The 27,898-nt window shown below is 44.3% G+C and overlaps 1 protein-coding gene across 1 annotated transcript in view; it reads left to right on the plus strand.

Annotated features, from left to right (window-relative positions):
- The window catches only part of HS6ST3 (heparan sulfate 6-O-sulfotransferase 3), a 782,497-nt gene extending 757,629 nt beyond the window's left edge, over nucleotides 1-24,868 (plus strand). The window contains exon 2 of the mRNA XM_068267933.1: nucleotides 23,709-24,868. Coding sequence (XP_068124034.1) covers nucleotides 23,709-24,417 — 709 coding nt within the window. The 3' untranslated portion in view covers nucleotides 24,418-24,868. The remainder of the gene's footprint in view (nucleotides 1-23,708) is intronic.
- The last annotated feature ends 3,030 nt before the right edge of the window (nucleotides 24,869-27,898 follow it).

The following is a 27,898-nucleotide window of genomic DNA, read 5'->3' on the forward strand; positions in this document are numbered from 1 at the left end:
CAAGTGACATCATGAATTTACTACTTTTAATAATAGATGATCTGGTCCCAAGTTGGCCTTTTATAAACCATTATCCATAAATTAAATATGTACCCAAAAGACTTTAAAACTAGTTTGCAGTAATTGAAATGAGTTTGCCATAGACTAGTAATAGTAGATTATATAGCTCAATTTAGAGAGTCCAGTTATGGAGTTTCTCTAAATGTGAATTCTTGTGAAGATATTTAGTGTAATTATTCCCACTAACCTGTTCAGAGATTTTAAACCACAGGCCTATATAATCAAGACCAGCTAATTAGATAGATTTTTTAAGGGAAATTAGAGTCTATACTTTATTAGAAATACTCTCCATTTTCTGCAAGTTTACTGGATATTAGAAAACAAGTAGCAAAGAAAGCAGGCATTGCACTGCTTACTGACTCATTGATTGCATTCTAAATATGTCTTTGGATAAATTCAAAAGCCAGTCGCAACAAGTGCAGAGGGCGGAGATAGGCTGGTGGATGCTGAAGGAAGAAGCGGCCAGGACACTTACAGGAAGTTTCACATGTTAAAATGCTTATTACTTGAAATAATTTATAACAATGGGATAAAGTTGCACAGAATAATGGCATTTCATGTCATCAATCAACATGGGTTTACTAAAGATTTATCAACACACCACAGGATGGCATATTACAATAGGATCTGAAGAGCATGGCTGTATGGGCAGCATATGGAAGATGAAATTTAACGCTGATAATGTAAGGCCAGTCATCTTGGACATGCCAGTAGCAAGAGGGTGGTTAAGATATGGAACATCTAACTAACCACAGGAAGTAGCAGGGGCGTAACTAGACATCGCTGTGCCCCCCTGCGAAACTTTTGATGCCCCCCCCCCCCACCCCTCTTGCTTTCTGCACAGGAAAACTGAGGACCAATGTGTTTTCCCCCTGCAAATAAAAACACTTAGGCCTCGATTCACAAAGCGGTGATAACCCAGTTATCACGCCTAAAAGACTTTAGGCGTGATGACCTTTTCACCACTGAGTTATCACCGATTTTTTCTGCTCTTCGCGCGAAGTTACCGCGCGTAAGCGCGTTCGCGCGTACGCGCGTAAGAGCGCGCGCAAAGTCCCATAGGGCTTAATGGGAGCTTCGCGCGAAGCGTCGGGTGTTGCGCGCGCACTTACGCGCGTACGCGCGTACGCGCGTACGCGCGGCAACTTCGCGCGAGTTTCTTCTTATCATGCCTAAAGTGACTTTAGGCGTGATAAGGGCCTTTTCACCATGGTGCTAACACTTTGCACCGCTTTGTGAATCGAGCCCCTAGACTTAAAGGAAATGTCAGGCAATCTATGCTCCCCAAAATCTACTTACCTGGGGCTTCCTCCAGCCCCCTACAGCTGACAAGTCCCTTGTTGCAGCTCTGCTCCCAGTACATACATACACACACAGCCTTATCATTTTACTACATGAGAGCACATGCTATATGGAGGAACAACAATGAAATGCTGAACATAAGATATAGTATTCACTGTAACTTTGGCAAAACATTCAGAATGTCACTAATTGATACTGTTATTACTGTTGATACTGTTACTTGGACAGGATGAGACAACAAGCTCTCAATGAGGCAGCGACAGTCAGACATCAATCTTAGCCATTTCACATTGTCCAGTAACTAGACACCATAAGGTCACTAGCGTGTGTGTGATAAGGATCTAGGAATCTCTTCTGAGGGAAGGTCTACAACTTTTTTTCAACGAGTGACTGTTTTGTTTGTAACATTGTACATGAAGTCATCAAAACTGCTGCAGTGTAAGAGATGTTTTTTACGGGAGCAGGGACAGTGTACAAATTCCAAAGTGTGTATGATTCCTTATCTGTGTGGTAGACACATGCAGTCAACATAAGAATGGTACGAGAGTAGAATACGTTTTCTCTCCATGCCCTTAGTTTTCAGTCTCTCAAACTTTCCCCCCCCCCATGGGGCCCCCTGTGGCTTCTGGGCCCCCCTGCGGAGGCATCCCTTGCAGGGCCTATTGTTACGCCCCTGGAAAGTAGTAAGTTTTGGCAAATTCTATGCTTGTATTTAAAGGGCATTTGGATGTATTACTTACTTTGAAGATCATCCTCTGCAACATATGGAAAGATAATGCCTTGATCAAATCAGATACCGTTTCTGTTCTCTTGTCTTTATTTCCTCTGGAATGAGGGGCACTGAGGCTCAAAAGAATGAATGTAATGAACACTTGTCTTTTTTCAACCTAGATATCTATGTAACTATGAAAAAAGTACCTGTCCTCCTGATTCATATACTTGTTCTGGACCAATGGGAGGGTGGTTAAAGAGACTCTGTAACAACATTTTGAGCCTTATTTTTTCTACCATATAAGTTCCTATACCTGTTCTAATGTGGTCTGGATTACTGCAGCCTTTTCTAGTTGGACTGTCTCTCTAATATATCTAATCTACTTTTCTTTGTCAAGCTTTGTCGACCCACGGAGGAATGTGCTGCCTCTGCTGTGATAGGGAGAAGTTATGCACACCCCCTCTACACCCTCTGCAGGCTCTGTGTGTGTGCTGTGTGTATGAGTCACAGGCAAGGTCTCTGCTCACAGCCAGCTTCTCTGCGAGGCTCACGGAGCTGTGACCTTGTGAACAGCTGTGAGTGCAGAAACATCAGTTCAAAGCCCAGACAAGCAGCTAATTCAACAAGTGGTAGTAATATTCCATCAGTCAAGTCACTCTTGAGAGGAGCCACTGCAAACAGGCACTAGAGATGGCCCGAACTGTTTGCCGGCGAACGAGAACCGGCGAACTTCCAGGGTTCACGATCGCGGAGAACCACAAACTTTTCCGGAAGTTCGATTCGTCCCCATAGTGCATCATTAGGGTCAAATTTGACCCTCTACATCAGTGTTCCCCAACCCTGTCCTCAAGGCCCACCAACGGTGCATGTTTTGTGGAAATCCACACAGGTAGTTAATCAACTCTGCTGAGACACTAATTGCCTCACCTGTGAATGTTTGTGGTTTTCTGCAAAACATGCACTGTTGGTGGGCCTTGAGGACAGGGTTGGGAAACTGTGCTGTACATCACAGTCAGCAGGCACATTGTAGCCAATCAGGCTACACTCCCTCCTGGAGCCCACCCCCTTATAAAAAGCAGGCAGCATCAGGCATTGGACTCATTCATGTGCCTGCAGTAATTAGAGAAAGGAGAGCTGCTGCTGCTGCTTCAGAGAGAGCTATATGGAAAGCTTAGTTAGGCTCTTGTAGGCTTGTTAGCTTGCTCCTTGCTGATTCTTATTGCTAAAAAAACACCCCTCAACAGCTCTTTTGAGAGCTAATCTTGTTCTTGTGATCTATTTTTTTTCTGTGTGTGTCCCACAGACACTTGTGTTGCATAGACAGCCTTGGTAATTCCTACTGTGCCACTGCCAGGTCCAGCACATTCAGTGACTAGCTGTGTGTGTGACAGGCAGCTGCACATTTGTAATCCCAATCACTGCACCTGTTCACTGTTCAGTGCACCTAGCTACCTATACCTACGTGAGTGCACGCATTATTAATACCACCAGTCATTGCACCTGTCCACGATACCTGTGTGTGACAGGTGCACATTTGTAATTCCAATCACTGCACCTGTTTACTGTTCAGTGCACCTACCTACCTACCTACGTGAGTGCAAGCAGTGTAATATACCACCAGTCATTGCACCTGTTCACGGTACCTGTGTGTGACAGCTGCACATTTGTAATACCAATCCCTGCATACCTGTCCACTGCACCTGTGTGACCGCACACGCTGTTTAGTATACCAGTCCGTGCATATCTGTTAACTGCACCTGTGTGACAGCTGCACATTGTATTGTAATACCAGTCACTGCTACCTGTTCACTGCACCTGTGGGACTGCACATTGTATTAGTCAAGTCAGTGCATACCTTTCACTTCATCCCCCCGATATGGACAAAACAACAAGCAGAGGCAGAAATTGGCTTCTTCCGCTCAAAGATTTCACAGACACCTGGCTGCTGTGGGCAGAGGAGCAGGAACCGCTCAAGGTCAGAGGCGGAGTGGAGGAGGGTGGCTGAAGATGCGGAGGCGGAGTGGAGGAGGGAGAAAGCGGCTGAAGATGCTGCACCTGAAGGAGGAAGAGGAGAAGGAGGGCGGCTTTTCTTTTGTGTGCTGCTTTTAGGTCACTGAAGGATGCAGTGGGCACAGTACAGGGTCATTGAAGGATGCAGTGGGCACAGCAGTGGACACTGGATATACCACTAGGTCACTGAAGGATGCAGTGGGCACAGTACAAGATCACTGAAGGATGCAGTGGGCACAGCAGTGGGCACTGGATATACAACTAGGTCACTGAAGGATGCAGTGGGCACAGTACAAGGTCACTGAAGGATGCAGTGGGCACAGCAGTGGGCACTGGATATACAACTAGGTCACTGAAGGATGCAGTGGGCACAGTACAAGGTCACTGAAGGATGCAGTGGGCACAGCAGTGGGCACTGGATATACAACTAGGTCACTGAAGGATGCAGTGGGCACAGTACAAGGTCACTGAAGGATGCAGTGGGCACAGCAGTGGGCACTGGATATACAACTAGGTCACTGAAGGATGCAGTGGGCACACAAGGATGTCACACTGTGTAATGAGATGCTCATATGCCAGCGAGCGAGCAGTGGGCACTGGACACGGCACAAGGTCACTGACAGAATGAATGAACAGCGCTGGCAGAGAGTGGTGGCGCCGGCGGTGTGACTGGCTGCCTGCAAATAGTACAAGTGTATAACTGTCACTGGAATATGCAAGTGAACACTGCAGCTGCACTAACCTGCCTGCCTGCACTACACACAGATAATCCCCACTCCCACTACACTGACTACACTGCAGCACTGAACCTGCCTGCACTACACACAGTTAAATAATCACTAGACTCCCACACTCCCACTACACTACACTGACTACAACTAACTACAGCAATCACTCACTGACTAGCTAACTGTGTACAGTATAAGAGCAGTGTTAGCAAAAAAACCGCTTTGTTTTTAACACAATAAATGCACTTGCTCAAACAACAATGGCCTGGAGATAATCCTCTCAGCACCACAGTCTAGCAAGGACAGAGCTTTTCCATCATGGCCGCCGCTTTATATTCAGGAGGGGAGGGCAGCATAGCTCCCCTCCTGTGATTGGTTGCTAGGGCCTGGCTGGGGCACTCTGATTGGCCTGCAATGTGTCACTTCCGCATAGTTTGACGCATTTCCGCAAACCACGACTTCAGCGCCGGGTTTCACGAGCGTGAATGCGGATTTCTGTCCGCATTCACGCGTAGCCGAAGCAGATTTTCGTGGTTGAAAATCTATTCACGGATTTTCGTGTCCGAGGCGGAATGCGTCAAAATGGTCGTGAATCCACGCGTAAGCGTGATCACGACCTGGCGGTGAGCACCACTGGTGGTGGATCAAGCTGTGGAGGAACGTGAACAGGAACAGGAATGGGAGGAAGAGTTGTGTGATCAATTCTCAGCAGAAGCAGATGATTCCTCAATACCTGCGGCAGCACAGATTGGGGAGGAAGAGGAGGAGGAAGAGTCATGTGGGGAAGAGGAGTCAGATGATGAGGAAGGTGTTGTTTTGGAGGAGGAGGAGGAGGCGGAAGAACAACTGCAGCAGGTGTTGCAGGGGGCTTGTGCTGCTCAACTTTCCCGTGGTATTGTTCTTGGCTGGGGGGAGGATGAGAACTTAGCTGACATCACTGAGGAAGAGCAAGAGGAGATGGATAGTACGTCTGCACTATCAACTTTGTGCAGATGGCATCTTTTATGCTTTCCAGCCTGTTGAGGGACCCCAGTATAAAAAAACTCAAGGGGAATGAGCTGTACTGGGTGGCCACGCTACTAGACCCTCGGTATAGGCACAAAGTGACAGAAATGTTTCCAAATCACCAGAAGGCGGAAAGGATGCAGCACTTGCAGAACAAGTTGGCAACTATGCTTTACAATGCGTTTAAGGAATAAAGGTACCACTGCCAGTAATCCTTCTCCCATGTCCACGCAGGCAAGGACAGGACGCTCCAGCGATCTCATGGTGATGTCAGACATGCGGACATTCTTTAGTCCAATGCCTCGCCTTAGCGCTTCCGGATCCACCCTCCACCAATGTCTCAACCGGCAGGTAGCCAACTACCTGGCCTTAAGTGTGGATGTAGACATTGTGAGCAGTGATGAACCCTTGGACTACTGGGTGTGCAGGCTTGACCTGTGGCCAGAGCTGTCCCAATTTGCCATCCAACTTCTGTCTTGCCCTGCCTCAAGCGTCCTGTCAGAAAGGACCTTCAGTGCAGCTGGAGGCATTGTCACTGAGAAGAGAAGTTGCCTAAGTCAAAAAAGTATATATATAAACCAATAAATGCTTGCAAACACCGCGCTGATATCAGGTCTCGGGTGTATTCAATTTGGCGGTGCACTGCTTAAAAATACACAGTCCACTTTCACAATCTAAAACAGCTGCGCGCTAATGTTCCCATGAACAAAACTCCTCTCATGTAAAACACAAGTTCAGTTCCAGTTTTCCATCAAATGCACAATCTTGCTCCTGCAGTCGGCTACCACTGTTTCCGCTTTGATACGACACCACCACCACACCCCAAGCAGTGGGCACTCACCGCATCGTATTGACCCCCTGTTAGATGGGTCTCCAGCGCCTATAGGGTCATATGGCCTCCCCCTGCCTTCTCGAGCAACTCTCGTCCACTGTTTCAACCTTTCTCATGGGATCATCACACCTCAAAAGATAATATTCGAAATAGCCATAGCGTAAAACCATAAAAACTATTTATTATTAAAAGAAATTTACACTCACAAGCATGGAGGTTTTCATAGAGCACAGAGTTTTTGTGGGCTCTACCCCAATCGGTGGCCGCTGGGTGGGCTTTGTTGCGCTGGTATGGTCAACTCCTTTCAGCGTCCCCCTTTGCCTCCACGTCCCTCCTTGGCCACTAGTTTTACTAGTTCCGCCGCTACGTACGACTCATCAGAAGCATGCACGTAGCACGTAGCGACGAAACTAGTAAAGCTAGTGGCCAAGGAGGGACGTGGAGGCAGAGGGGGACGCTGAAAGGAGCTGACCATACCAGCGCAACAAAGCCCACCCAGCGGCCACCGATTGGGGTAGAGCCCACAAAAACTCTGTGCTCTATGAAAACCTCCATGCTTGTGAGTGTAAATTTCTTTTAATAATAAATAGTTTTTATGGTTTTACGCTATGGCTATTTCGAATATTATCTTTTGAGGTGTGATGATCCCATGAAAAAGGTTGAAACAGTGGACGAGAGTTGCTCGAGAAGGCAGGGGGAGGCCATATGACCCTATAGGTGCTGGAGACCCATCTAACAGGGGGTCAATACAATGCGGTGAGTGCCCACTGCTTGAGGTGTGGTGGTGGTGTCGTATCAAAGCGGAAACAGTGGTAGTCGACTGCAGGAGCAAGATTGTGCATTTGATGGAAAACTGGAACTGAACTTGTGTTTTACATGAGAGGAGTTTTGTTCATGGGAACCTTAGTGCGCAGCTGTTTTAGATTGTGTAAGTCAAAAAAGTGTTCAGTACCTCACCTTTATCAAAATGAATGAAGCATGGATCCCGGAGGGCTACTGCCCGCCTGAAGACTAAGTCAGTCCCCGCACACAGCATCTCTGCCTGCACGCCATGTGACTGCCTGCCCTATGACTAAGTCGCTCCCCACACAGCATCTCTGCCTGCAGGCCGCTTGACTGCCTTCTCTGCCACCACCAACAGGGTCCAGGACTCCAGGTGGATTCCTGCATTTTTAAGGCTGCTGCTAGCAGCGGCCGCTATAATAATTTTTCTGGTGCATGTATATGTCTGCCTAATTTTTCTGGCTGCACTGCGGCTGCAACAACAAAACAAAAGGCATGTACATGTGTCAATTCCCCTTCGTGATCATTATGTTGCCGCGGTGAAGGGGCTTGCGTATTGCGTATCACAATGAAGCAATGACCGATGGCCAGGGCCGGATTTGTATCTTTTAGTGCCCTAGGCCAACTGTCAATAAGCGCCCCCACACACTTGTACCTGTACGCAAAATATTATAATACCCCCCCATACTTGTCGCCCAGGCATATGATGATAATCAGGCATCTTTGGAGCTCTCGTGGCCTGACAAGTCCTCCCACTCTGCATTTGGATAGATGGAGTGTGGGGGGAAAGAGTTGCATTGTGTGAACCAGCCATTAGACTGTAGTAAGGATTAGATTGTGAGATCCTCTGAGGACAGTCAGTGGCATTACTATGTACTCTGTAATGTGCTGCAGAAGATGTCAGTGCTATATGGTAGGACATTACATTATGACTACGGTAGGATTAGATTGTAAGATCCTCTGAGGGCAGTCAGTGACATGGTTATGTAATCTGTAAAGTGCTGAAGATGTCAGTGCTATATAAATACATAATAATATGGTAGGACATTAGACTATGACTATGATAGGGATTAGATTGTGAGCTCCTCTGAGGACAGTCAGTGACACGACTATGTACTCTGTAATGTGCTGCAGAAGATGTCAGTGCTATATAAATACATAATAATAATAATATTGTAGGATTAGATCATGTGCTCCTCTGAGGACAGTCAGTGACATGACTATGTACTCTGTAAAGTGCTGCAGAAGATGTCAGTGCTATATAAATACCTAATAATAATATGGTAGGACATTAGGCTATGACTAGTATTAGATTGTGAGCTCCTCTGAGGACAGTCAGTGACATGACTATGTGCTCTGTAATGTGCTGCAGAAGATTTCAGTGCTATATAAATACATAATAATAATACTATTGTAGGATTAGATCATGTGCTCCTATGAGGACAGTCATTGACATGACTATGTACTCTGTAATGTGCTGCAGAATTTGTCAGTGCTATATAAATACATAATAATAATACTATTGTAGGATTAGATCATGTGCTCCTCTGAGGACTGTTAGTGACATGACTATGTACTCTGTAAAGTGCTGCAGAAGATGACAGGGCTATATAAATACATTATGATATAGTAGAACATTAGACTATGGTAGGATCAAATTGTGAACTCCTCTGTGGACAATCGACATGACACTGAAAAGAGCTATGTAAGATGTCAACACTATATTACATGTTGGTGCGAGCGGGCCAAAACTGTGCAGTAGCGTGGATACAGTTGGGCTTAGCTTTTTCTGCTGGTGCCTGAATGGTTTTGCTGCTGTGCAGATGCAATGTAGCTGCACTTTGAGGGTCTGAGGGCTAGATTTGCTTGGCACCGGAGGACAAGGAAAGCTTAGGATCCACATGCTTCCTCCTCCCGATGTAAGTATCCAAATGTGCACATCCCAAGCCTCATAAGTTAGCTCTAAATGTTTAGAGGGAGGGAGAGGGTAAGATAGGAGTGGGGAGACATAGGGGGAGAACAAAAGAGAGGAGACAAGGAAGACAGGATTAGAAGAAGTACAAGAGGAGAAAATTGTGGTAAAAAGGAGGGTAGCAGGGGGAGAGAGAGAGGAAAAGAATGACACAGTGTAGAGGAAAGGAGAGACAGTGGTAGAGAAGAGGGGGTGGGCGACAAAGAGAAAGTGAGAGGAGATATCAGGGTAGTTTTCCAACCTTTGCTACATATATGTTTTTTTCTCCCCAAATACAAAATTGATAGGAAAGAGGAGACAGAGGAAGGAAGAGAAGCTAAAGAGAAGGAAAGGATAGAGATTGGAAGGAAAGGAAAGAGATAGTGATAGAACTGAGCACAAGATAGGAAAAGAGAGGGAGAAAGTACAGGAGGAAAGATGTTTCACATACAGATTGTGAGACAGAACAGGCAATAACTTGGCCAAGCTGAGACAAAGCATTCAGCTGCGGCTGTCAAATCAGCTTATCTGTGGACAGTGTTTGTTTACTTACTGATCTGAAGTATGAAACCTCGTGCTCTGTCCCCATAGCTGATCCCTGGGTGGGCGTTTGTGTCCTAATTGATCTCGTTAATGGGGTTAAGCAGGAGAGAGCCACAGGAAGCATTTCCAGGAAGAGAGCAGGCAGAGGGTCTTTGATCTTCGCACCGTTCCGTTCTGAAGACAAGGGGGCGGAGACAGTGTGTTTGTAAACACAGCAGCGTGTCTTCTCTGCGCCCAGCATTTTGTTGTAGCTTGAAACTGCAGGGAAGGTCCGGCGGCCATGTTTTGAGGGACTACTACGAATGTACACAGCTGCTCGTTTGTAGTCTCCACGTCCCCCTACTCAGACACAAGCAGCCGTCCATTATGGGCGGCTGCGAACGAAACAAAATTTCTCTCTGCAGAGTGCCAGGGGAGCATAGAGGAGTCAGAGGGAGAGAGTGCAGGCTGCAAATGGCGGCCAGACGGGCTGCGGGCGGCATGAATGGACGGATAGTCATCTGCCATGCTGCACACAATTTTCTGCCCTTCAGCCTCCCCAAACAGTGCTAAATTTCTGCCGCCCTAGGCCATGGCCTATGTAGCCTAGCCAGAAATCCGGCCCTGCCGATGGCTATATGATATATGGACAGACCAAATTCGATCAGTTGGACAGTCACTGTTGTTCTGTCATTGAGCTACCTCAGCGTGGCGACCATATGAGCTTGAAAACCGCTATCGCCTGCACTCTCGCCATGGTCCATGGCACACCAGTCCAGCACGGCCATCACAACACAAACAGCTGTTTGCGGTGCGTTACACAATGAGTTTGGTCTGTCAGTGTGAAGAAGTACTCTAATTACACTCCCTGATTTATGTATACACATGCAAGATGTTTTAAAGCACTTTAGGCCTCCAATTTAGCATGCAATCTGATTTCTGCCCTTAAAACGCTGCTTTGCGTTAAATCCAGATTTTTCCCATGGACTTTTGGCGTGTATCCCACTCCCCCATGCAAAAACACAGATGTTAGACCCCTTGAAACATATTTTCCATCACTTTTGTGGCCAGCATAAATGTTTCTAGTTTTCAAAGTTCGCCTCCCCATTGAAGTCTATTGCAGTTTGTGAAAGTTCACATGTTCGCGAACCGAAAATCGGAGGTTCGGGCCATCTCTAACAGGCACCTGCTCTGATGATGTATTTCCTGTTTGGTGGCCATCTTCATTGTTTACAAAAACAATGAATAAAACAGTGATTGTATCACCAAGAAAGCAGCGTGGTGCGGCGAAAATGTCACAAAGGCACCGGGGGTCAGGGCGGATAACCGCAGCTCAGAGCGGTAATCCTGACCTCTGTTCAGGGTAGCTGCCAGAGGCTCTATGTAGAGCAATGCGCACAGCGGGAGCGTTTCTGCATACCTCCCAGGGATGCCTACATCGGACGCCGTTCTTCTTCCTCGCTTCCTGGGCTCTGCTTCCGCCTGGTGAGATCCCCGGCTGTCGTCATGATGACAGCCGGCAATCTCACTTTAGAGTTGCAGTGCCACCCTGAGGGTGGAGGCATTACTGCAGTGCTGGAGCCAAGGAGGCGAGTGATTACTGGGGCTTTGCAGATCTCCCTGGCAGCATGATTTTTTTCCCAGTTTTAGGGTCTGAAAGGGTGCAAAAAAATTGTACTGCTTTTAGACCCTAAAATCCGGAAAGAATCATACCACCAAGGGGGTTAAATTAAATTCTTTTTAAGATGCAATGCATCAAACTTTACAAAATGCAATACTGGATAGAAAATCTAAACAATTAATTAAGATATATGTGTTATACATGAATCCCATAATGGCACATGGCAGCAGCAGGAGAGGAAAAAAAGTGAATTCACAAATAAATAGGAATCCATCCATGGAAAGCAGGACCAGTGTGCAGTAAGGCTATTCATGAGCAGGTTGGAAGGCAAACAGAAGTACAGGGTGGGCCATTTACATGGATATACCTTAATACAATGGAAATGTTTGGTGATATTAATTTCCTGTTTGTGGCACATTAGTATATGTGAGTGGGAAAAACTTTTCAAGATGGGTGGTGACCATGGTGGCCATTTTGAAACCAACTTTTGTTTTTTCAGTAGGAAGAGGGTCATGTGACACATCAAACTTATTGGGAATTTCACAAGAAAAACAATGGTGTGCTTGGTTTTAACGTAACTTTATTATTTCATGAGTGTTTTACAAGTTACTGACCGTTTATAAAATGTGTTCTATGTGCTGCCCATTATGTTGGATTGTCAATGCAACCCTCTTCTCCCACTCTTCACACACTGATAGCAACACTGCAGGAGAAATGCTAGCACAGGCTTCCAGTATCCGTAGTTTCAGTTGCTGCACATCTCATATCTTCACAGCATAGACAATTTGCCTTCAGATGACCCCAAAGATAAAAGTCTAAGGGGGTCAGATCAGGAGACCTTGGGGGCCATTCAACTGGCCCACGACGACCAATCCACTTTCCAGGAAACTGTTTATCTAGGAATGCTCCGACCTGACACCCATAATGTGGTGATGCACCATCTTGCTGGAAAAACTCAGGGAACGTGCCAACTTCAGTACATAAAGAGGGAAACACATCATCATGTAGCAATTTTGCATTTCCAGTGGCCTTGAGTTCTCCATTGATGAAGAATGGCCCCACTATCTTTGTACCCCATATACCAAACCATACCATCATTTTTTTTGTTCCAACAGTCTTGGAGGGATCTATCCAATGTGGTTTAGTGTCAGACAAATAGCGGTGGTTTTGTTTGTTAACTTCACCATTCACATAAAAGTTTGCCTCATCACTGAACAAAATCTTCTGCATAAACTGAGGGTCCTGTTCCAATTTTTGTTTTGCCCATTCTGCAAATTCATCCTCATTGAGATGCTGCAGTAGCTGGAGTTTGTAAGGGTGCCATTTGTGAGTAGCTAATATCCGCCGAAGGGATGTTCGACTGATGCCACTCTCCAGTGACATGCAGGGAGTGCTACGCTGTGTGCTCTTGCTGAATTAAGCTAGGACAGCCACTGATGTTTCTTCATTAGTGACAGATTTCATGCATCCACATTTTGGCAAATCCAACACTGAACCAGTTTCGCAAAACTTAGCAAGCAGTTTGCTAACTGTAGCATGGGAGATTGGTGGTCTCGTAGGGTGTCTTGCATTGAAATCTGCTGCAATGACCCAGTTACTGCATTCACCAGACATCAGCACAATTTCTATTCACTCCTCATGTGTTAACCTCGGCGACATGTCAATGGCTATAAACAAAGAGAAACTTGTAAATAACTCATGAAAGAATAAAGTTACATTAAAACCAAGCACACCATTGTTTTTAATGTAAAATTCCCAATAAGTTTGATGTGTCACATGACCCTCTTCCTATTGAAAAAAACAAAAGTTGGATTCAAAATGGCCGACTTCAAAATGGCCACCATGGTCACCACCCATCTTGAAAAGTTTCCCCCCTCACATTTACTAATGTGCCACAAACAGGAAGTTAATATCACCAACCATTCCCATTTTATTAAGGTGTATCCATATAAATGGCCCACCCTGTACTAATGGACTGCATGCATGTTTCACAGTGCTGCCCACTTTGTCAGCTCATAGTCTATAGACTACTAGTCTTAAATACTGTACTTCTCCTTTAGTTACATGAATATGCTGAGAGAGAAATAGAGCCCTGTCAGCTAAAGTCATCCCTTCCTGCTGATTCAGTTTATAGTAAGAAAGTGAATATTTGAATTAAGGCAGTTATGTTCCTTCTCTTTGCAAAAACACATTTTTTAAAAAATGTTTAAAAACGATTTAATACATAATTAATAAAAAAAAATGTCATATACATACTAAATAAAAACTACAACTCAACTTGAACTCCTCTCTATTCTAAAATTTTTAAGAAGGACGTGCACTTTATATGTTCAATGATATGCATTAGCAGTTCACATACTAGGGGCCTGATTCACAAAGCGGTGCTAACAGTTAGCATGCTGGTGAAAAGTCCTTTATCACGCCTAAACTCAGTTTAGACATGATACGTTTAGGTGTAATAAGTTTGGGCATGATAAGTTTAGGTGTGATAAGTTTAGGCATGATAAGTTTAAGCACCAACTGGGTTAGCACCGCAGTGCACAGCTGATCAAAAGTTTTGCGCTAGCAAAGTCTGGTGCACTTCGCATAGAGTTTAATGGTGCTGCTTTGCGTGCGGGACTTTGCACGCAATCTAAACTTATCTAAACTTATCATGCCTAAACTTATCACACCTAAACTTATCATGCCTAAACTTATCATGCCTAAACTGAGTTTAGGCATGATAAAATGGTTATCACGCCTAAAGTCTTTAACTGGGTTATCACCGCTTTGTGAATTGAGCCCTATATATCGATACAAATATTTGTACAAGTTAGCAGTCCAATAAAGTCCAAGTGCTGAATAGCATAAAGGCCCATACACACGGCATACAAATGTCTGTACAGACATGTGCTGAGCGACGATTTGTGAGACGGTTTGTTTGTGTGAACGCTGCAAAAGACAAAGGCCTCAATTCACTAAGCTTATCTCCTGTCTTTAATAACTCTTCTAGAGTTGTTACCATGGTGATAAGGCATGTAGTATTCAGAAAACATTTTACCTCAGGCAAACCTAAAGTTAACTCCTGTCTTTAAGTTAACTCTTTAATCCTTAAAATAACTCCAGAGTTAAAGACAGGCTGTTCATTAACTGCGTGTGAAAATAACTACAGAGGAGGTAAATTAACTACAGAGGAGGTAACTTAACTACAGAGGAGGTAAATTAACTACAGAATAGGTAACGTAAGGAATGAAGAGAAAAGATAACTCTCTTACTGTGTGGAGGTAAGTTTTCTCTTGCCTTATTATCTCCAGCATGATCTTAGTGAATTGAGGCCAATGACTGTCTGCCGACACAGCCATGTTTGAGCGATTCAGCTGGTGAATCTCTTGTGACTTTTGTCTCACAATGCTTCAGTTAGTCTGTTGGTGTCCTGTCGTGTGTACGAAAGTCTTCTACAGACAGCAGAGTCGCTACCATAGTACTACTACTACTATACGTAGTCTGTGGCAGACAGCTTCTGTCATGTCTTCACTCTTTCTGTTGTCATGTGTGCACAACTGTCTCGAACTCGAATTGTCGTGACCATAAATATGCTTTTGTCTCTTGTCTGTTTGTCGTTGCCTCACTACAGATAAATGTATGCCGTGTGTATGGGCCTTTATAGTAGCAGTAGAGTGTTGTACTGTGCTAGCCATCAGTAAAAGCAATCAGGATGAATAAGGATGATACCATTGATTACCTAACTTAAAAGAAATATTTTAAGTTAGCCAATCAATGGTATCATCCTTATTCAAAACTTCTTGCTGAATACCATAAGCAGCATTAAATGTACCGCAATTCTTCTGTGCCAACTTTTGTATACAAGTTTGAAAGAAACAAACAGTAAGCTAGCTAGTAATGTTAAAGGGAACCAGAGAGGAACTAAAAAAAAAAACAGAAAAAGCTTTTATACATACCTGGGGCTTCTTCCAGCCCCATACGCACGGATCGCTCCCACGCCGCCGTCCTCCGCTTCCTGTATCGGCGGTACTGGGTCCCGTCACTTCCAGCGGACGCGGCCAATTGTCTGCATGAGCAGGGGCTCCCTCCATACCCTTACGCGTGCGGCTGCTCAGTATGCAGCTGCATGCGTAAGTGTATGCCGGGAGCCCCTGTGATGCGGACAATTGGCCGCGTCCTGCCGCCAACTGGCCGAAACTACGGGACCCGGTACTGCCGGATACAGGAAGCGGAGGACAGTAGTGTGGGAGCGATCCGTGCATATGGGGCTGGAGGAAGCCCCAGGTATGTATAAAACCTTTTTCTGGGGCCTCTGGTTCCCTTTAATCACCAGAGTTATAGATACTGTGCATGCATTTTATTTATCATTCTATATAGACTGAAACAATATTCATGTGTTAAATATTTTGCTGGCTTACATTTTTTTAACTAACAGTTGCAGATGGTGCCTCATATTACCCTTGTTACTCTGTTCACTGGTGACCTCACAAACCTATATATAGTACTGCTTGTGCTACTAGGCTGGTGTAGCTTGCATGAATATAGATATTTAAGTCAGTTACTAATTCCAATACAGTACTTTTATTTTATGCATGTTCTGAGGTTCATGATATATTTTTTTTTTAATTTGAGATAGCATAATGAGCTTGTTATTAGTTTCTCCCAATAAAAGTTTAATAAAATATTTTGGTTGCTATATGTAATGAATAGTGGAGATACCGCCGCGCGGTCAATCGGCAGGACGGCTATCTCCGCGTTCCAGCCGGCGGCCTCTTCCGCGCAACAACATGTAACTGGTTCGCCTGGTCCTTCTAGTGCACACAGATGGAGAGCTACGCGCGCGCGCCAGGTGACAGGACCTTTATGCCAGCAGAAGGGATATCAGCTGATCAGGCCGATCAGCTGATCCCAGCTGGACTCCGGATTGGCTGAGTGGCTGGGGCGGCGCTGCGGAGCGCTGCAAGTATATATAGGACTTGCTTGTCAGTTGCAAGTGGTCTGCTGTTGCGAATACTCACGTGTGAGCACTCAGACCTCAGTCAGATCTTACAGTGTGTTAGAACCAGCTGGAGCTGGGAATTCACACTTAGTCAGATTCCGCTTTAGCCTCTATCGTATTATTGTACTGTTATACTCTAGACTAGTTCCCAGGTGTTGAGACCAAGGACCTCACACCTAAGACTAGGATATTGCTGTGTTACTATTGTTATACTCTAGACTAGTTTCCAGGTGTTGAGACCAAGGACCTCACACCTAAGACTAGGATTGTGCTACACTGCTACCTGTTATGATCTCTGGCTTTCCTGACTACTCTCCTGCTTGATTCGGTACCTTGCCTATCTGTCTACCCATTGCCAACCTTGCCTGTACCCGGATACCGTGTTAGTCTTCTATCTGGTGTGGGGAAAAGCTGTCTGGCTGTCACTCGTCCCTTGGGTGATTAGCCTCACTGTACTCCTTGTGACACCAACCCTCTAGGTGTCCATTAACTGTATAGGCTACCTGCTCCACAGGAAGACCTCCCTACAGTCCAGTCAGTGGACTCTACCCTATAGGAGTCAATTGGCTGCAGTACAGTCTGATTCCCAGCCCATCAGGGAATCTTTGGCTGCAGTACAGTCTGATTCCCAATCCATCAGGGAATCCCTGGCTGCAGTACAATCTCCATCTCCTCCTCTTAAAGAGGTTAGTTTCTACACAGTCAGAGGCCACCTGCACCTCAGGGGTCTACTGGCTGCGCTGCAGTCCAATTCCCTGCTCTTCAGGGAATCCTTGGCTGCAGTAGTATCTGTATCTCCCGCTCCTCGGGAGATAACCTTTTCTACGGTTGCACCAAACACTCACACTACATTAGGTGTCCTGTGTCAAGCTATACTTGTATTATTGGTGATTCTGCAGATCACCATATAATCAGGTATAACATCTGTATTATTGGTGATACTGCAGATCATCAATAATCAGACATACTCTGTGTGCTGACACCATTCGTTACACTATAGTATAAACACTGTTGAGCAGCACCAGAGACGGCTCTAGCATGGGGCAAGAGGGGCGGGCCCCCTCAAATAAATCTTATGCCCCCTCAAGCATGGGGTGTCAGCAGAGAGAGAAGAGGGAGGATGGGCACAGCGGTGGGGAAGGGGGACGTCTCCCCCCCTTTCCTCACCTTGGGGCTCCCCCTCTCTCTCGCTCCCCCCCCCCCCCCCAGAAATCAGCGGCGGGCCGGTGGCAGAAGACTTACTCTCTTCCCAGCGTGGGAGAGAGAGATCGATCTGTGCACCATGCCACTACTCTGGTCTAGATCTGCATGGCATGCAGATCGATCTCTCTCTCCCGCGCTGGGAAGAGAGTTAGTCAGTGAGAGGCAGGAAATAGCAGCCAGATAGCGGGGCAGTAACAGAGAATGGGGGAGGAAGAAAAGTGGAAGATGGACTGAGAAAGTGGCATACAGTGCACATGAAGTGGCACCTGATGGTATGTCTGCATGGCTGTTCCTGTGCCTTTTTGTCATACCTGACTGGTGCTTGGTCCTCTTAGATTGGCTGGTGCTGTGACCTCTTTTAGTTGTTCCTCTGTCTGCTCTGTCTTGCCAGCTGTTTCTCTGTATCAACTCTATACCAACAAGTGCAGCTCTACTACTTATCCCACCAGTACATCCTGGCTGATAGGCTGCAGCCATATTAGGTCAGGGTTTTCTTATAAGGGCTTTTCCAGTTCATTAGGAGATTTAAATAACAATGCAAGTCTGCTTTCTTCTGCCACTGGTGTGCCGACGAAATAACCTACCCATCGAATCTTCCTACTTCCAGTGACAGACACATAGCAGGAGGGTTAAGGATTAGGGTTAGGGAAGGGGAGGGGATAGTAAAGTCTATGGGGTGTAGGTTAGCTTGATAGTGTAGGTTAATTTGTTGGAGCAACAGCCCGCCGCTAATTTCTGGAGGGGGGCGAGAGAGAGGGGGAGCCCCAAGGTGAGGGAAGGGGAGGAGACATCCCCCCTTCCCCACCGCTTTGCCCATCCTCCCTCTTCTCTCTCTGCTGACACCCACCTGGGGACATCTATACATTTGGCTATACTGGGCCCTGGGGACTTATGCTGGTGTATGTGCATGGTGCACAAGGATACATTACGTTAGCTCCCTTGTGCGATTGGTAAGATGCACTGTCTGTCCCAGGAGAGGACGTCAGGATGTGTGCTCCTAATCCATTGATAGGTTTGATGCAATGAATGTGTTTGCATGTCTGCACTATGCATGTTACAGGGCCAGAGTTAGGACACCTATGTTTACCTGGGTACTTCTGCGCAGTATAGGTGACTAAGCATAAGAATGCATTCTTCTGTGAACTAAAACCCCGGCTTTTAACTTAGCTGTAGGGATAACAGTTGTGCCTGGATGAGTGAATCTGTGAATGCATTTGTTTGAATATTTGCATGTGAGAGTGCGAAGGGTTAATAGATTTTTGCTGTTTTCTAGCCACACCCCCTTCAGCACCTCCCTTTCCTTAATAACTTATTTCATGTCCTAACTACAGGTGATGTGCCTGGATATATGTATTTTTTGCTGACACCCACCTGGGGACATCTATCCACCTGGCTATACTGGGCCCTGGGGACTGGGGACAGCTATATACATGACTACATATACAGGGGACATCTATACCCCTGGCTACATATACTGGGCAGTGGACACATATATCCCTGGCTACATATACTGTGGACACCTATACACCTGGCTACATATACTGGGGACAGCTATACACCTGGCTACATATACTGAGGACAGCTATATACATGACTATATATACAGGGGACACTATACCCCTGGCTACACATACTGGGCACATATATCCCTGACTACCTATACTGGGGACCGCTATAAACCTGGCTACATATACTGGGGACAGCTATACACCTGACTACATATACTGGGGACACCTATACACCAGGCTACCTATACTGGGGACTGCTATACTCCTGGCTACATATACTGGGGACAGCTATACACCTGGCTACATATACTGTGGACACCTATACACCTGACTACATATACTGGGGACACCTATACGCCTGGCTACATATACTGGGGACACCTATACGCCAGGCTACATATACTGGGGACACCTATACACCTGGCTACATATACTGGGGACACCTATACACCTGGCTACATATAATGGGGACAGCGATACACCTGGCTACCTATACTGAGGACACTGGCTGACTGTCATTACGTGCATTTACTGGTTAAAGGCTGTCTGTCATCATGTGCATTAACTGGTGAAACGCTGTCTCTCATTACATGCATTTACTGGTGAAAGGCTGTCTGTCATGTGCATTTACTGGTGAAAAGCTGTCTCTTATGTGCATTTACTGGTGAAACACTGTCTGTCATTATGTGAATTATCTGGTGAAAGGATGCCTGTCATTATGTGCATTTACTGGTGAAACGCTGTCTCTCATTATGTGCATTTACTGGTGAAAAGCTGTCTCTTATGTGCATTGAACAAACACACCTGATTCAATCAATATAACACATATAAACCCTGCGAAGAGAGGACTAAATTAAAACTTAACTTTTATTAGGGTAGTTCTAAAAGGGATCTAATTTGCTAAAAAGACATAGATGTGATAAATGGGTGGGAGATATCAGTCACGGTCCACAGAAGACCACCCTCCACTACACCACTAGTAATCTATAAACCCCCCACACAACTCGACATGTTTCATTTCCTCTATGGGAAATTTCGTCAGGAGTGATAAGTGCTCAGTGCTAGAGTGCCATAGTGCTAAAAATAAATTACATTATATACATCACATAGCTAGTACAAATTTAGCAAAGTAACAGAAAAACCGGCCGCAAACCTGCAGCCTGCTAAAGGAACCTGCCATTCACACTGCCCTTTTATAGTATACTGAATCTCCCCTAGGATTCTGGGTAGGGCAGGTCCGGTCACCACCCCCTACAAAAAAGTATCACTAATATGGATTGGTCCTTTTAAAGATCCATCATTTCCCCCAGCCAATCCGGAATACGAAACGCTGTCTCTCATTATGTGCATTTACTGGTGAAAAGCTGTCTCTTATGTGCATTTACTGGTGAAACGCTGTCTCTCATTACATGCATTTACTGGTGAAAGGCTGGCTGTCATTACGTGCATTCACTGGTAAAAGGCTGTCTGTCATTATGTGCATTTACTGGTGAAACGCTGTCTCTTATATGCATTTAGTGGGGAAACGCTGTCTCTCATTATGTGCATTTACTGTTGGAAACGCTGTCTCTCATTACGTGCATTCACTGGTGAAAAGCTGTCTCTTATGTGCATTTACGGGTGAAACGCTGTCTCTCATTACATGCATTTACTGGTGAAAGGCTGTCTGTCATTACGTGCATGTACTGGTGAAACGCTGTCTCTTATATGCATTTAGTGGGGAAACGCTGTCTCTCATTATGTGCATTTACTGGTGAAACGCTGTCTCTCATTACGTGCATTTACTGGTTAAACGCTGTTTCTTATGTGCATTTACTGGTTACACACTGGCCCATATGCAATTCACTTTTTCACCTGACTTTTCTCCCAGGAGATATTTTTTCATCTTCGATTTAAAATAAGTACCAAAAAGTAGGTGAAATAGTACTTTCAAAATTATTTTGAGTATTTTCTTGCTTTCTAGTGGTTTAAAGGGCATTTTATTGACAAGTTTAAAAATATCACCTAGGAGAAAACTTTGAATTGCATATGGGCCACTGTCTCTCATTACGTGCATTTACTGGTAAAAGGCTGTCTGTCATTACGTGCATTCACTGGTAAAAGGCTGTCTGTCATTACGTGCATTTACTGGTGAAATGCTGTCTCTCATTACGTGCATTCACTGGTGAAAAGCTGTCTCTTATGTGCATTTACGGGTGAAACGCTGTCTCTCATTACATGCATTTACTGGTGAAAGGCTGGCTGTCATTACGTGCATGTACTGGTGAAACGCTGTCTCTTATATGCATTTAGTGGGGAAACGCTGTCTCTCATTATGTGCATTTACTGGTGAAACTCTGTCTCACATTACATGCATTTACTTGGGAAATGCTGTCTGTCATTATGTGCATTTACTGGAAAAACGCTGTCTGTCATTATGTGCATTTACTTCATATTTTTTATGTAACTATATTAGCTGGTATAACTACATTATGTATTACAGTTAGCTCCGCCCACATGACATCATGATCACGCCCATTTTTTCACTTCGCGCGCCACAGATTTCCTCAAACGTGATGCCCCCTACCCATTTTTGACTGCCCCCTCATATGTGCCTGTCTAGAACCGGTTCTGGACAGCACAGGCTACAGCTCATATTATTTGTCCAAAACAATGGGTGATTATTGACTGGACAGCTAAGGTTTAAAAAGGTTTTTGGATTAGTCCATATGCTCATGTGGGATTATTTGGATTTAATTTTTGTTATCTTTTCAAAAGCACTTACTGAACAGCAGTTGCTTAGGACAACAATCACGATATTGTGTGAGTAAGTAGTCTAACTGGCTGGCATTTTGGTATAGTTTGTTGTTGGAGATAGTGAGTGCTTTTAACCACTTCAGGACTCAGCCTTTACCCCCCCCCCCCCTTAAGGACCAGCGCTGATTTCTAAGATCTGTGCTGGGTGGGCTCTACAGCCCCCAGCACAGATCGAATAACAGGCAGAGTGACCAGATCGCCCCCCTTTTTTCCCCACTAGGGGGATGATTTGCTGGGGGGGGGTCTGATCACTCCTGCATGCGTGTGGGTGGCGGGGGGAGGGGGTACCTCAAAGCCCCCTCCACGGCAGGATTCCCCCTCTCCCTCTTCTCCCTCCCTGCCCCGGAGATCGGAGGCTGCACAGGAACGGATCTGTCCAGTGCAGCCTCTAACAGGCTCCTGCCTGTCATGTGACAGACAGCGATCCCCGGCTGCTGATTGGCCGGGGATCGCTGATCTAGTACAACGCCGCTACTGTTAGCAGCGTTGTAAAAATGTAAACAAAGCGGATTATTTCCGCTTGTGTTTACATTTAGCCTGCGAGCCGCGATCGGCAGCCCGCAGGCTATTCACGGACCCTCCCGCCGTGAAATGACAGGAAGCACCCGCTCGCGCTAGCGGCTATTTCCTGATTAATTAGCCTGCACGCTGGTCCTGCAGCTACCACTTTGCCGACGCGCGTTATGAGTGGGCGGTCGGCAAGTGGTTAAAAGAAGCTTTAAGGAAGCTTTGAAGTTCCATCATGTAGAAAAGGACTAGTCTAAGGGCCCATTTCCACTAGAGCGAATCTGCATGCGTTTTCTGCATGCAGATTCGCATAACCAATATAAATCAATGGGCCTGTTTCCACTTGTCAGAAATTCTGTGCGGTGGACCGTGCATAAATAATCTGCACGGCAGAGTCATCGGAATTCGCACACCGCAAGGCTAGTGTGGGATTTGCCTGTAATGGATTTAATAGGAAATTTGCATGCGTTTTAGTTATGCAAATTTCCCATGCGAATTCGCGTACGTTTTCACTTAAAATCAATGTAAAAGCACACAGGCACTGACATGGTTAAATTCGCATGCTTACAAACAGATGCAAATATTAATGCGTTTTCGCATTAGAATTCACATACAATTGCAAACGAAATTTGCATGCAAATTAATTTTTGCGTTTTCTGTAACGGAATCGCACCGCACTAGTGGAAACAGGCCCTTAAACCTGTCTGTCAGTAAGAGGTTCAGAATTAACTTACACTGCACTTCACTGCGGGACAAATATCATATGCATGAGCATATGTGTTTATAGTTTTTGTCAATAAACAAAATATTTTATCTATTTAGTAAGTACATATTCATCAGCTTTTCCAGATACTTTGAGCATATTTTGAATCGCTTGCCAGGGTACATACTGTACTACCCAATCCAACTGCATCCAAACATCACTAGTTAAAAGGCTAGATTTTTCGGATTACCTGTTGATTTGTTGAAATGAATATACCATCTTGGTTCTTCTGGAAATTAGTTTTTTGATTCTTATTTTTTACATTATGCATCTAGCTGAAAATGATGTTCCATAAAAATATAATCTCATACAAATGAATTATGCTTCTAGCTGAGTTGCTCCTGACAGAGGACCACACATATTTGTAAAATGTGTTAAAGAATGTTTTTGATACTAATATAATATTCCCCTTTTTTCCTTTCAGGAACTTCTATTATATAACCATGTTGAGAGACCCGGTATCACGCTATCTAAGTGAGTGGAAACATGTTCAGAGAGGGGCTACATGGAAAGCCTCCCTCCATGTCTGTGATGGGAGAAGCCCAACTCCTGATGAATTGCCAAACTGTTACCATGGAGATGATTGGTCTGGAGTCACACTACAAGAATTTATGGATTGTAGCTACAACCTAGCTAATAATCGTCAAGTTCGCATGCTGGCAGACCTTAGCCTAGTTGGCTGTTATAATTTAACTTTCATGAATGAAAGTGAAAGGAATGACATTCTTCTACAGAGTGCCAAAAATAACCTAAAAAACATGGCCTTTTATGGCTTGACTGAATTTCAAAGAAAAACACAGTACTTGTTTGAAAGAACTTTCAATCTAAAGTTTATTTCACCATTTACACAGTTCAATAGTACCAGGGCCTCAAACGTGGACATTGATAAATGGTCTCGCGAAAGAATAAAGGAACTTAATTATTTGGACATGCAACTGTATAAATATGCTAAGGATCTATTTCTTCAACGCTTCCAGTACACCAGACAATTAGAGCATCAGAGGAAGCGAGAGAAGAGAAAGGAAGAAAGACGACTTCTTAGGGAACATAAATCACATGCACTGCACAAGCAAGAAAAATCTACAGAAATTGCCACCACTGAGGACTATAATAGTCAGGTGGCAAGATGGTGATATTCCAAGGATTTTAACTAAAAAAAAAATGTAAAGTAATGGACATTTATTTGTTATCAAACGTTTTTAAAATCTTTTAAAGTTGAGCTTGTAAAGCCTTTAGTGAGTATGTCAATGTGGTTATTAAAAGAACTAGGTCAATAAGACTGCAAATTATGAAAAACTTTTGCAAACATTTCCTGGAATGAGTTGCACTTCTTGTCAATTTATTTATTTCTACTGGTTCTACTGGGTGTTACAATATTATACAAAGCTTCTTCTTCTTCTTCAGCTCCCTTCATTTTGGGACGTGATCATTGCTGTCATCTTACATTAATACTTTTCAAATTTCAAATGTCAGCATAAGTCACGCAGTGAAAATTGCCAAATTGTTAAAACGGACTGTTGTGCTCTTTTCAAACTGCTTCTTTCTATTTTGTTTCGCAGAGGGTTGAATTTAATTATTTTTTCAATGTATAACGTGTGTGATACATTTTTTAAAAATTGTGTTTCATTACGGGACAAAATACAAAGATTAAAATATTTATTTACGATTTTATCCCTTTATTGAGTTTCCAAGTGCAGGGGATTGTCAGATAAATAGTGTAAGTAAGCAGAGCTAGCAGTGCAGATCACAGCGAGGATTTAGACAGTGTGGTAACCCATACTAACCATTTGCAATTCAGTTTATTACAGTCAGTAATTAAGAGACGATGTCTGGCTAGTTACTGTAAATTACAGCACAGTGTGCATAACGTATAAGGTCTGTAATTCTTCATTGAATAATGCAAAACAGATAGTTTCATGTCTACTCTTCAAACATCCATTTAAGTTTTTTGCAATGTAGCTGGTATAATTTATTTATGTATTGCTTCAGTCTCAGTTTACACAGTCTTATGCTAAGTCTTCGACACAAAAATAATTTGAAAAATAGTGTCAAAAAAGTTTTTGATTTAAGCGTCACTCTTATCTAGCTCTGCAGTTTTCTTTTACAGCAAAGTCCTCGTTATCCGGAACTCAGGCAACTGGAAGTCTCAAGTCTTAACCAGCATGCCGGAGGGGACAATGCAGACTTTGGGGGAGGGGGTGTTGGCAGGCTGCAAACTACTTACTGAGTTTCCAGCGATGTCTGGCAGATTTCCTGTACCTCCGAGAGGGCTCCTAGCGGCTTCAGTGTCCATGTATGGAAGCCGGCATGCCACCTGACCCGACGAGTGTCAGGTGACACACTGGCTTGCATGGACAGGGGAAGCCATAAAGCCCCTAAGAGGCACAGTAAAGCTGCCAGACATCACTGGAGGCTCGGTAAGTATTTAGGGGGGGATGTTTGTGCTTTTCGCCAGTTGCTCAAGCTGCCGGCAAGCACTTGTATCTGGCATCAGGCAATCCCTGCTGGTGCCAGATACTGGGGACTCTGCTGTATTGAGAATCCCTCCAGAGAAAGAGCAATGCACCAATGGGAAGCCCTTGTGGAAAATGCAAATATGTTTTTCCTGGGGCTCCCTTTTTCTCTGCTTTCAGCCCTAATACAGTACATTCAGGTAGCCCCGGCAAAGCATATTTGTATTACCTGCTCAGGTTTCCTATTGGTCTATCGAACTAACCAATCAGGATAATCAGCAAGTGGAATTCTGATTGGTCATATTAAGAAGTCAATAAGAAATCCTGGCAGGAGATTCAAATGTGCTTTTGCCAGGGTTCCCCGTATCTTCACTATCACAGAAAAGTAAAGAAGAGAAAACCTGGTTAAAAAAAAAAGCATCTTTGAATTCTCCATTGGGGTTTAGTATTGGTCCTCTGGTCTGACCAATGAGAATTCTCTTTAGCAAGCATTCCCATTGGTTGAGATCAATGGACCAATTCAGGAGATTTCAAGATGCTTATATTGGGTCATTTTTCAGTATTGCGTCAGTAGTGTGCCTGAGCTAATGGTCATAGGGTGCTCTTCAATTCAGATTAAAAAAAAAACAGGTGTATTACAATGGTTTTGACATGTTTAGACATTGATTACAACATAGCAGTATCAATTTTTTAGATTTTTTTTCTACCAAATGACATTTTTTATTAAATTGTTTTGCTTGTCTGTGTTGTTTCTTTTTTTAAAATTTGTAAGTCTTTGCGAACATGAATAAGGGTACTAATGTATCCCAGAACTTGGAGACAACCTAAGTGGGGCTTTAGTACACACCTACCTGGGCCAAGGGGACTCTGCAAAAAAGGGACAAGAAACTCTCCTCGCCTTTTCAGAGTGTCATTATCCAATTACATGGACAAGGAGCTCATCCTCACTTCATGCTTGGGACAGTGGGGATACCTTTTCTTCTGTTTTCTATTCTTCTTTCTTCTTCAGAATGATATACATTCTCCTCTATTTGCTTCTTCTTCCAGTCTCTATTTTTCTGGTCTACCATTAGCTTGATAGGAGATTGTTATTTGCTGTCTGTCCCCACCACAGGACTTATCAAAAGCCCCATTGCTTTAGTGGGCACTTGACTTTTCAACTATAGTCAGAAGACAGAGGTACAGTATATGAAACAACAAAGACTACAGATACGAAGAAAAAAGGATGTACATGGAAAAAGAAGAAATAAGATTTATTTATTGTTCATCAAATATTTCGTTGCATTTTGTATTTTTAATAGAGATCTATATTTAAAGTGGACCTGAACTCTTGCACAAGACAGAAGGAATACAGAGAGAAATTCACCGTGTATGTATTGAGAGAGTTTAGCCTGTTTAATTCCCCCTCATTTGTGTCTAATCACAAGTTGTAATTTGACCTCTCCCCTGTGTCACGACTGCCACGGCAGAGATGGCAGATAAGCTCATTTGAAAGCACAGGCTGTTATCAATACATCTGCTTTCATGACTCAGGAAGTAGAAACTGTGCAGATTTATTTTAGGATTTGCATCAGCTGTAACAAACAAATGTTTTTTTATTTGAAGGTTATTATGCTGTTGTGTATCTTTTAGAGCAGAGATGAGTTCTGATTTCAGGTCCGCTTTAACCCTTAATTACAATCAAGTAGTGAGTCAAAAATAACCCTTTTGCCTATTTACCTAAGAGAGATTGGACATCTGAGACTAGAGTCCACAGCAGCATGCTCTATACATGCCAGCCTGACAAAAACTTTTATCAGGCAAAAAAAAAAATGTAAAACACATCTCCACATGCACATCAGTAAGTGTAAAAACATGTGCTGCACCCCCTACCAATAGCCAAATTCAGTTTAGTGACAGTGCAGTCAATGTCTGCCGCAAGGCATGCATGCAAGTGGCTGGTCCTTGCATAGTAAATGTGGGTATGCCAGATTCTGATACATACACCTTCATGGTGGTTTAATAAAATACCCTCCTTTACTTGCTTACTGACTTATGATATGGTTTATTCAGGGCTCTTCGGGGGCCAAACAGTCTTTTGTATAGTTGTGTGTGCTACTTTTTGATGCAGATAATGTTTTATAATTCTGGCCATGTGTTTTGTGTCATTCTCATGCTGCAG

This window comes from Hyperolius riggenbachi, chromosome 2 (genome assembly GCF_040937935.1).
Source record: "Hyperolius riggenbachi isolate aHypRig1 chromosome 2, aHypRig1.pri, whole genome shotgun sequence".
NCBI classification, from domain to species: domain Eukaryota; kingdom Metazoa; phylum Chordata; class Amphibia; order Anura; family Hyperoliidae; genus Hyperolius; species Hyperolius riggenbachi.